General features: G+C 34.3%; 1 protein-coding gene across 1 annotated transcript; it reads left to right on the forward strand.

Annotated features, from left to right (window-relative positions):
* Positions 1-4,685: 4,685 nt before the first annotated feature.
* Positions 4,686-11,922, forward strand: LOC131637099 (uncharacterized). Its single transcript, XM_058907681.1, has 15 exons — positions 4,686-4,850; positions 5,113-5,533; positions 5,665-5,758; positions 6,547-6,733; positions 6,826-7,081; positions 7,982-8,197; positions 8,299-8,385; positions 8,478-8,612; positions 8,935-9,048; positions 9,167-9,414; positions 9,514-9,594; positions 9,971-10,202; positions 10,516-10,614; positions 10,734-10,919; positions 11,583-11,922. Exons 2-15 carry the CDS (start codon positions 5,180-5,182, stop codon positions 11,679-11,681), a joined length of 2,388 nt encoding a protein of 795 aa, XP_058763664.1. The 5' UTR covers positions 4,686-4,850; positions 5,113-5,179; the 3' UTR covers positions 11,682-11,922.

Raw genomic sequence — 11,922 nt, forward strand, 5'->3', positions numbered from 1 at the left:
TTCGAGTCTGAGGTTAGATGTGTTTTTATAGTAATGAAAAGAAGTTTTCTCATCGTTAACACTGATATCTCGATTTATTTTCTGTAATTTAATTTTTGCAACCAAACAACTTTAAACAACCCTTTGCTAAGAATCCTAAAACTATTGAACAAACTTTAAAACACAATTAGTGTCTGTGGGTAAGATAATATTGCACTTTCTATTTACACTACAACACCCCCAAAATTAGCAAGAATATCAAAATTAGAAAAAGGCAAAGAAACCTTAGAAGGAAGAGAAAAAAGCTTACACCACTTAGGATGACAATGATGTGGACTCTTCAGATGAAAAAGCCAATATATGCCTAATGGAAAACCATGAAGATAAATAGGTAACTTCCCATTTTTCCTATCATGATTTATTTAGGATTTGCGAGAAGTTAATTAGATAAACAAGTAATTGCCTCAACATGAGTAGCTAAACAAGGATTTGCATGAATTATTTCAACATGAGTAGCTAGATTCCTCTTAGGTTAAGTCTTATTTGATGACAAACATGTTTCTATTTGATTGGGACATATGATCAAATTATGTTAATGTAATTGCTTTGACTCTTTATTATTATTCAGTTATTGATTGTGCATTTTATGCTCATTGTCTATTGTTTGTTACGACATTTGATTTGATCCTGATAAGTAATGACTACTGACCCAAGGGCTATTAATATGACATACTTTAATTGTTAAATTAGCTAATTGACTAGGGATAGTATAATTAGGAATTTTGACTTAAAGATTAACAAGTTATGTTGTCTAGTTTGGTGTTACAATTGGTCTGAGGGATCGGAGAATTGACGCTTAGGTTAGTGAGCTACACACCAAGGGAGTGGGTGTAGTGGTAGAGTTGGTATGTCGTGTAACTCTGTATTCATTGCATGTCTGTTAACGCATGTTTCATAAATCTAGTTAAAATAGGAAATTCTGATAATAAGACATGATCGTCTTTATCTTCATAAAAAATAATCTCTTGCATTTTCACCCAAAGAACCTAACCCCCCCCCCCCCCATTTATTGTTTTTAATTACATTGCACAACTACCTTGTTTTAAGTTAATATCATGATCAACAAATATACGTGAGTTCAAAGTAAAATCATATACAAAACTCAACTAAAGAGAAATACACAAAGACGAAGAGAAATGAACCGAAAATCTCCAAGTTTGTCAGCTCCGATTGATGATCAATCCACCTCTGATCATCCAAATGCAACCTCCAAAGTTGTTTTCTAAGCTAATCTACCTAAAAAATGTTTGTTGATGGAGTGGGAGCAAAAAATACCCAAACCGTAACCTAAAAAATGTGCGTTTGCCCCTTTTAACGCACTTCTATCTTTCCATATTCGTCGGGCAAGCCTGTCATTCGCCGGGCGAACGACAGCAATAGCAACATCGCTGTTTTGGCCATAACTTGAGAACCGTAACTCCGATTTGCGCCCGGTTCGAAGCGTTTGAAAGCTTATTCAATTTCCTATCTAAAAATGACAAAATATAAACCAAATTGATGATTTTTATTCTTTGATTGTGAGTCTTATATGTTGATGAATTGGTTCTGTTGCTCAAAATCGCGCGTTTGAAGTTGTGTCTTCGACACTTTATTGCTCATGCTCCAAATACGCATCAATACCTACAAAATGAATAGAAAACTATCAAAAGGTACACAAATGAATCAAAACTAGAGTATAAACAAACTAAACGTATTTACACACTAAACGAGGGATTATTCAATAGAATTTACACAAAAACACGATAAGTGACACAAAACTATATATATATATATATATATATATATATATATATATATATATATATATATATATATATATATATATATATAAAGCACTACAAATTGGCACTTATTATTGAGGGGGTCAAATTCCTGCTTTATGAAATTCAGTGTTTACACAACCTTGATAGATTTCTCACGTGAGACAGCCAGTGGGTGTACCTACCGCACTTTCCCCAATCAGAGTCATCCCAACGCCTGTGAGATTCTTTTTTGGTAGGGCGACTAGAATGAGATTCGATAGAAGCAGGGTTATCAAAACATGTGGATAGTCTTCTAGAATCATTTAAGGTTTGACCGTGGTGGACATTTCCTAGACGAATTTTACCTTCTTCTTTCCTAACATTTTTTTGAAAAGGGTGGTCTCTTAGAAGACCGTTCTCGAAGACCAGGCACTAAAGAGCTTCATGGGATCCTTATATCTTAATAGAGACATGCTTGAATCAATATATATACGATCACAAAATTTCCTCCTTATACTTTCGTCGCTTTTGGGCTGTGTAAAATCTCTTATGAAACCCTGTTCAAGAATCAAAACATTCGTCGGTAGGTTGTTGAACTATAACCGAGCCAGCCCAACGAGGGTTAGCACAAACAAATCGCACTTGGACGCATCATCAATGTTGAAGTAACTTAGTCAGTCATCCATAAGTTGCATGTGCTCGTCGAGATCTCCTTTTCCGTCACAATCGCTCAGCTTGATGACATCTCCATAGACTTTGGGATCTTGCTCTCTAGTATTCTTATTGATAATGGGTGCTTCTAATGCACCTTTTTCGGGTAAATTCCCACATGAACTAGGGAGGGAGCATGATTGCCTTAGTCCTCTCTACGGCTTTTAGGAGGAGTCTTATGCTTCTTGCTTTTACACTAATCCTCCGGCCGAGGAGCCTTGTCTCTTTTTCCCCGACTAGTTCTGTGATGGCAGCACAAGTCTTCCTTAAATCAACTTCTTGAACTATATTTTTGTGAGAGGGATCAATTCGAATAATTTATTCGAGGCATTGAAGTCTTTCTTCAAGAGCGTGTGAGTTTTATTGTCGAACAATGTTAAACATGTTGTTCAACAATTTGTTAGCATATACCATACCGAAGTTTGCTTGAAGAGTATGGAGGCAAGATAAAGCTTCATGTTGTATAGCCAGAAGTGAACCATGAGTATCTCCCACATTAACTTAAATAGATCTAACCAATTGTAAAGCTCGAACTAGATCTCGATGTAGCGAAACTACCGCTTTAGAATCTACAGTGTTTTACGACAGAGGAAGAGACAATTGATTAATTGCTGCTAAAGTAGTAGCGACAACTTCTCGCTCATCAACCATTCTGGTAGCCTTAGATCCAACCATCACCAATGAAAGTAAGAATTAAGAATCTGTAAATCTGATGAAAGGATGATGAGATAGTGCTAAGCCGAATCAAAACACGATAGATTCTTGCATTTGATTGATAATTTCTCTGATGATAGGAGAAGTTACGAACTTGGAAAGTTGCCAAATGAATACGAATTCGTGTAAAATGTAGGAATCATCAGTCGATTCTCACAAACAACGTCACTGTTTTGTTCTGGAACAAAAAATGAGAAGATGAACGTCGGTGATGACAGATCATAGATTCCGATGCAGTGGACTGGATGGACCTGAATGGAAGAATATTGGATTCAAATTGAGTTTGAAATTTTTTACCTGAATTTGGCGCATTCTTTCTATATAGTGGAGAAGAAATAACTAACTCACTATTAATTACGAGTGAATTGTAGAGAGTCGTTGGATGCATTTGCAACTAAGATATTTGGTGATCGTTATAATAATAATCTTCGCGTATTAGAAATATTCTAGAAGGAGTGAGAGCTTTCTTTGACTGCTGAGCGGGATTGATGTGGTTGACTCAGAGCTGGACGAGGTCGATAAAGTCGACCCAAAAGTTCCCGGCGGAACAATTTGAATATTACTTTAAAAAAATCAAATATGTTTGAATATTAATTAAAAAAAATAAAATTTTCAAATATGTTTGAATATTCTTATAAAAAAATTACATATTTAAATGTATTTGAATATTTAATGTTTATGCATATTTTAATAATATTTTTTTCTTTCTTTCAAAATTTTAATAATTTTTTGATAGTTTTCAATTTTATTAAAAAACTACATTTAAATCATAAATCATAAATCAAATTTTTATTTTATGGAGTCAAACATATTTTAATGATATTTAAATGTATCTCGATGCTATTTTTAAGAAAGATTAAATAATTAAATAAATTTAAATATTATTAAAAAATTAAAAAATATTATTAAAATATTTTTGGTGAATATTCCGGTACCTTGAATTTAGTTGGGTATACTAAGTTTATTATAAAAAAAAAGTTTAATTGCCACGTACTTTTACACCATCATACATCATAATTATTTAAATATATTCACTTTAAAAAAAATAAATTAAAAGTTAAACATTTTAAATAAATTAACTATTAGTACTAATTTACTATAATTAACTGCCGGCGCCTATAATTAACTGCCGGCGCCATCTTGACATACATGTTTGGTGAGGCGTCAAAATTCTTAATTTTAGAACCCAAACTCAGCGAAGAGAATGTTACATTTATTATTAGTACATTATTACTACCTCCGGTCCCATTTATAAGAAAAGATTCTCTTTTTAGATACATTAAATAAGTAATGTATTCGGACAATATGTTGTCCAAATACATTATTTATTCAATGTATCTAGAAAGAGAATATTTTCTTATAAATGGGACCAGAGGGAGTATTACATATAGTAACACTATAACAGAATCTACAACTCAGTGGTCCCCTCCCCTCTATATAATTGAACGTGATTTCTACAAAGTAATAAATGACGCAAGTTTTCTCATACCATTGACCAAAATCATCATCAGTATCACCCTCCCTTTAGATATTTTTTATATCCCAAACTCAAAAAATTACCCATCTTCTTCTCATTACACTATTCTTCAATTCAACATTGCTCAATGAATGAGGTTCTCTGTTTTGGATTCAGATCCGTGAAATGTGAGTCTTCACTACGCTAATGTCAGAACTCACATTATCATCTATCATTATTTCATTTCTTTATTCAATTTCTATTTTTATTCTTTTCTTCAATACTTAACTAGGGTTTTGTAATAGTAGTTCTAAATTATCACTGTTTGTTATGGTTAGGGTTAGGGTTACATGATTCTGATTACTGTCATTGTAAGGAAGATACTATACTCTATACTCTATACTCTATACTGTTATTTTATTGTTGATTGTTGAGTTTTGATGTTTTCAGGTTATGATGTCAAGAGAGATTGATGAATTAGATAAGATTATTGTTTTGTAGTGATTCGGTTTTGCGAATGGCAAGAGACCTTTTAGATTTGTTCTCCATGAAAACCTGGAGGTGTTCTTGGTCTCTTGCCGCGACGATTGCTTCGGTTTTGGCATTGGCTTCTGTAGTTCATTTGTTTTTGTTTCCGTTGACGCCTTCTTTAGATTATTTTAAGCTAGCTTCGAATTCATGCGTTTCGAGTAATGCATCGGTGGAGTTGTTTAGTAAGCGTGGTTGGGATGAACCTGCGATTGATTTGAAGCATCGGTTCCCGGGTGATTTGCATGGTTCGGTTGCTTATAAGGGTGCGCCGTGGAAGGATGAGATTGGTCGGTGGCTTGCAGGTTGTGATTCTGTTACAAAGGAAATCAACGTTTCTGAGGTGAGACAAGTGATTTTCCAAGTTGTTATTTCAGAAATTTATGCTGAACTTTTATGGTTGTTATTGGCATTGAGTAAATTTGTGGTTACCAAAAGTAAAATTTCTCTACTTTGTAACACGAATGGTTACAGATAATAGGTGGAAATGACTGCAAAAATGACTGCAGTGGTCTGGGAGTTTGTAATTGGGAGTTGGGACAATGTCGATGCTTTCATGGTTATGCTGGTTAGTTCTGTTCCCTCCTACATTCATTTTATTGATTAGGTACATATTGCTTAATCCGAAGATAACTCATTTTTTTAAAACTTGTAGCTCTAGCTTTCACATATCGTTTATCATCTCTCTTAATACAGCGGTGATCAGAACTGTAGAGTTATCAGGACACTGACAGTCACACATTCTTTTGTAACTTCTAAATCAAGCACAATAAACATGTTAAGGACGTACTGAGTATTTTTAAACCCCAAACATGCCGAAAATCAATTTCTTTAATGAAGAGTTTTTATTAGATTAGTGCTTTGGAGTTTTTGCTAGATATATTACCTGCAGCATTAATTCCACCAACTAATATGACTGACATCTTACCTTTTTGGGTCTCGAACTATTATTTTTATATTTGATTTAAAACCGTGACACATTTAAATGTAAGATTCTTCTAGTGCTGAATAAGTGGGAAGCAAATTTTAAATTTAATTTTTCATATCCATAGCAAAGCTTTCACTTTTTATGCTAGAAAGGAAGTTGGGATGAGAGTGCAAAAAGGGAGTTGCTAAATTAGACGTATCTGTTTTCACAATTTTGAATTCCCTAAATCTTGTAGGATATATCAGATTTGATTATATAATGTAATGATTTTTTTCTGGTACACAAACATTTTTTAAACAAGACAAAGAAGAAAACTATTATTTTATAACTTGTTGCTATGCTACCATTTTCAGAATATGTTCGATGATTGCAACAAAACATGATTTGTTATTTGGTTTGGAAATTCATATTATTTTCTGAGGTGGCAGGGGATGGATGCACCGACAAACTGGAGTTAGAATGCAACTTCCCAGGATCACCAGTGGAGCCATTTGGCCGATGGGTTGTATCAATTTGCCCAGCCAACTGCGACAAAACAAGGGCAATGTGCTTCTGTGGAGAAGGAACAAAATATCCATCTCGGCCATTGGCAGAGACATGTGGGTTTCAATTTAAGTAAGTAAAGTTGAATTACTAGTATCGTGTTTCATTCGCCAATATTTTTTCTCAATATCCAATTCAAGTCACACACCTTAAATCTGTTTCAGTCCACCTTCTGAACCTGGTGGTCCCAAATTAGTGAATTGGACAATAGTTGATCAAGATGTGTTCACAACTAATAGTAGTATACTAGGTTGGTGTAATGTAGACCCAGTCGGAGCATATGCTGGCAAGGTAAAATTCAAAGAGGAATGTGATTGCAAATATGATGGTCTTTGGGGACGATTCTGTGAAGTGTCTGTTCAATCTGTTTGCATTAATCAGTGCTCTGGACATGGCCAGTGTCGTGGTGGATTTTGTCAGGTGATTCTTTTGTTTAATAATCTCACACCTATGTTTGGTGTTTCAATTGTTTACTAGAAGAATAAATACTTTTTTAGCCATCTATTGTTTTGCTTTGCAGCCCTAGGATTGACTGGTGGTAAACAAATTACTATCTAAACTTATTTAGCGAAGTATTTTTTTTCTCAAGTTTTAGGCTCATTATGAAAAAGTCTCGTCTCTTGAATATTGCTGCTGACTACATATCATTAATTAGAAATCAGATAACCTGAAAATGGAGGAGTATTAACCTGGAAGAAAGGAAATGAAAAAGATAAAAATGGATGGTTGATGAGGGATTAAAAACCTTGAAACAAATAACATATGCTTACAACTGAGGATACCTTCCAAAGGCACTGTTCAATTTGCGTGCATTTATGATTTATGGTATCAGTCAGGATGTCAAACGCTAGAGTCTATGCAAACTCATGGTACTTTTGTAAACTCCCTTAATTCATCAACTCTAAAAGGTTGCTTTACTTAATAAATAAAATTTTAAATTAAACTGAAACTTTAACAATTTAATAAGTTGCCCGAGTCCCCAATTTTAACATTCTTCAATTGGGACAACGTAAAATAAATATAGAATAGAAGAATACAAAACCATTCAACCAATAATAAGACATAAGAAGCAGAAAGAACCCAAAACAGAACATGAACAAACTATAACACTACCAGGAAATGCTTTAAATCTGACAGATGTCTCTCAAGGACAACATCAGTAGGATATAATGAAACTACTTTCATTCTGTGCAACAGAAGTCCTATTCTGTTTACATTCGATTTCTGTAGATAAGCTGCATGCTGTTTATTTTCGGAGGTTTAACACTGCTCATTTCCACTCAGTATCAATAGATAAATTGAATATAGGCATATTTTCAGTGTGACAATGGCTGGTATGGAGCAGATTGCAGCACTCCATCTGTGATATCTTCTATAAGAGAGTGGCCTACTTGGCTTCGTCCTGCTCGGCTTGACGTTCCTGACAATATTCATGCCAGTGAAAAAATAATCAATCTTAATGCAGTGGTGGCAAAGAAAAGGCCTCTTATATATCTTTACGATTTGCCTGCTGAGTACAACAGCCTACTATTGGAGGTGAGGATTTTCCAAGTGTCAATTCTCATGATAACATTTGATAAGTTTGTTTTTAGGTTTTTCTATTTTTTTATTTATTTTATTCTTTTTGGTTATTATAGGGACGTCATTTCAAGTTAGAGTGTGTAAATAGAATTTATGATGGCAATAATGCAACCGTATGGATGGAGCACCTGTACGGAGCTCAGGTATTCCATGAATTTTATTTTAGGAGCACTTCAGCTGGTAAAGTTTTACTTCTTCTGCAGTATATTTATGCCCCATGCCTGCATCTCTGCAGATGGCAATTTATGAGAGTTTGTTAGCTAGTCCACATCGAACACTAAATGGTGAAGAAGCAGATTTTTTCTTTGTTCCTGTCCTTGATTCATGCATCATAACTCGGGCCGACGATGCTCCTCACTTGAGTATGCAGGTATATTTTATTAACTGCTATATTTACTGGAATAGATCTGTAGAATGTGCACTGCTCATTGACTCATTGGTTACTGTATATGGGACATCTATTAAATAGACTGCATCTGTGATGTATTGTTTCATGCCTGTGTATGTTAGCAATGCTATGATGTGCATGGATTTGCTTTCTAGTCATTTGTTACCTGTTTGTTCTTACTTTCATAAATGCTTAGACTATGTCGTTCTTGGATTGTAAATCCCGTTTTGGAATATATAATTGGATACATCTTTGTAGTGTTGGATACCTATAATGTTTCTCACTTTTTCTTGAACAAGTTCAGAGGCATAAGGGGTTGAGGAGCTCGCTGACTTTAGAATATTATAAGAGTGCATATTCTCACATTGTTGAGCAATATCCTTATTGGAATCGCTCATCAGGAAGGGACCACATCTGGGTATGTACTAGGAGAATTGTTTTTCCTATGTATTGAAGAGTTTTCTAAGAAGTAAAGTTAACTGTATTTGCTTGTAAGTAGAAGATGCTAATAGCTCCGCTTTTGTATGTGAAGGCAGTTTTTTTCATGGGATGAAGGTGCTTGTTATGCTCCTAAGGAAATATGGAACAGCATGATGTTAGTACATTGGGGAAACACAAATACAAAACATAACCATTCAACCACAGCCTATTGGGCTGATAACTGGGATGAGATTTCAACTCATATGAGAGGCATTCATCCATGCTTTGACCCTGACAAAGATCTCGTGCTTCCTGCTTGGAAAGTTCCTGATGCTAATGTGTTGGCTTCAAAATTTTGGGCCCGGTATCAGATTTTAGTTGCTTTTCCTGGTCATGCTTGAAGTTACTGTTCTATTTACGTAGTTCTCGAAATTGAATGCAACCATGGTATGATTTTTTTCAGGCCTCGAGAAAAGCGAAAGACACTGTTTTTCTTCAATGGGAATTTGGGACCAGCTTACCCTCAAGGAAGACCAGAAGACTCGTATGTTTACTAGAAAACTATAGTTTTATTATGATAGAGGTTTTGTGTTTAAAGAATATTCGTTGTCTCTAGTTAGTAACCTTGATATCCTGTTGTCTGAAGTTTCGAATGAAATTGGCATAACTTCCCTCACTTTTTCTGAACAAACATTTTTGGGTATTGTTGGTCAACTGAGGTTTTTTTCTTTATAAAAAAATTGAAAAGAGGAAAATTATTATTAAATATAGTGGCATTAATGATATTTTTACAACTGTCTCCGAAGAAATTTGAACTATGTCCCTTGAGGTTACAAAGTTAAAGTCTTACTTTAGATCTTGCTAAGTTGATATATTTTTTGCATCTGTTATAGAAGACCCTGGTTTAAAAAATGATGCAGGTATAGTATGGGTATAAGACAGAAGTTGGCAAAGGAGTTTGGATCAAGCCCCAACAAGGATGGAAAACTAGGGAAACAACATGCAGAAGATGTCATCATGACCCCAGTACGTTCTGATAACTATCATGCAGATATATCAAGTTCTGTTTTCTGTGGCGTGCTTCCTGGTGATGGTTGGAGTGGACGAATGGAAGACAGTGTTTTGCAAGGATGCATTCCTGTGGTAATTCAGGTAATAGGATTTCCCCCTTTTTTTTACATTATTATTTTTCTCGCAGCAAACAATTTAAAAGTCATTAACTCTATTGCTAGCAAGCTTTTTCACAACCAAGAAAATTTGAAATAGTTTGTGTTTCATCTTGATAGTTTTGTGGCTTTACTTATTGTAAGTACTCTAAGTATGAATCATGTCCATTGATTAGTGATAAAAGAGGCTAATTGAAGCTATCTTCCTCATGTTGTTAATCTGTTACTAAATGACTGAATTGAAATTATCATTGATGGTAACTGTATACCTTTTGCTGTTTTGTTTCTTTGTTCTGTAGGATGGGATTTTCTTACCATATGAAAATGTACTCAACTTTGATAGCTTTGCCGTTCGAATATCAGAAGAAGAAATTCCCAACATGATAAAGATTCTTCGGGTACTCATTCCCCCCTCCCCCCTGCCTTTCTTTTTAGATTGCATAGTTGATAATACAATATAAATCCATTAGTTGTCATCTCAGGCAAGAAGATTGTATGAATGGTTTGTGATTTGCAGGGGTTCAATGAAACAGAAATCAATTTGAAGCTAGCAAATGTTCAGAAAATCTGGCAAAGATTCTTGTATCGCGATTCTATTTTGCTTGAAGCTGAAAGGCAAAAAGCTGTGTTTGGACATGTTGATGATTGGGCAGTTGAATTCTTAAAATTGACAGAGGATGATGTCACCACAACTTTAATACAAGTATGTATTTTCTTTAAACTATGGGGACAACTTCTCTACCCATCATAAAAAGTTGGGTAATGTACCTTCAACCAATCACAAGGTTTCATTTAATTTTAACACATTTAATTAATTATAAAATAGTACAATTTTTTGTTGTTTCCAAGAAATTTTACATTGAAGGTAACTTTACCCAACATTTTGTGATGGGTAGATAAGAATTCACCTTAAACTATTATAGATTTGATGTTGCACTTTGCTAGGTATTAGCAGCTAGATGTTTTTTTTTTTCAAAAAAAAGCCAATGTTAAAATTGTTAATAATTTTTAGCGTAAACCTTATATCTCGTAGCAATTATTAACGATAGAGATGATAGAGTATAGAAAGAGAAAGAACTTATGAAATAAGGGTTACAGAGAGAATATATAATTAGAGTAGCAAAAGAGAAAGAACTTATGAAATAAGGGTTACAACGAGAATATATAATAAAATATAAATAGAATTAAACTACCCTTAGTCCAATTATAACAAAAGATTCATTACATTTTATGTAACACTACATGTCATGATTCTCAAGCCTAGAGAGTAGTAGCATGATGCTGTGTCATTCTATGCAATTTATTGGTGTGTTAGGCTGTATTTCACTTTTTGACTAAAATTTTTTTTGGTATCAAAACAAACAAGGTTTTGCATTACAAGTTACACAATGACCCTTGGAGGAAACAAGTTCGCCACAACAAGAAGTTTGGATTACCTAACCAGTGTGTGGTAAACACCAACTGAAGAGTAAAGGCAGTGAATTACAAGGTGAAGGTCAAGTTCTTATATTATGTTACCATTATCAGTGCAGTGCAGTAAATCATTCAACCAGAGTGAACATACATGATTCTTTTTTCCCTCTCACATAAAGTGTGTGTATGTAAAAGTGTTTCTCGAGTGATTTTGCGTTTGTGTCTTAGGATTTCACACTGTCGAATTGTAAAATAACTAGTGTGCATCCATTTTGAATTAATTAGAAATTTAA

Source organism: Vicia villosa, unplaced genomic scaffold, assembly GCF_029867415.1.
Source record: "Vicia villosa cultivar HV-30 ecotype Madison, WI unplaced genomic scaffold, Vvil1.0 ctg.001916F_1_1, whole genome shotgun sequence".
Classification (NCBI taxonomy): Eukaryota; Viridiplantae; Streptophyta; class Magnoliopsida; order Fabales; family Fabaceae; genus Vicia; species Vicia villosa.

Bases quoted from the DNA above. Each gene is read 5' to 3' on its own strand.
- LOC131637099 (XM_058907681.1), top strand. From the start codon at position 5,180: ATGGCAAGAGACCTTTTAGATTTGTTCTCCATGAAAACCTGGAGGTGT. The intron at 8,613-8,934 runs GTATATTTTATT...GAACAAGTTCAG, and splicing joins CTCCTCACTTGAGTATGCAG to AGGCATAAGGGGTTGAGGAG. The intron at 9,595-9,970 runs GTATGTTTACTA...AAAATGATGCAG, and splicing joins CAAGGAAGACCAGAAGACTC to GTATAGTATGGGTATAAGAC.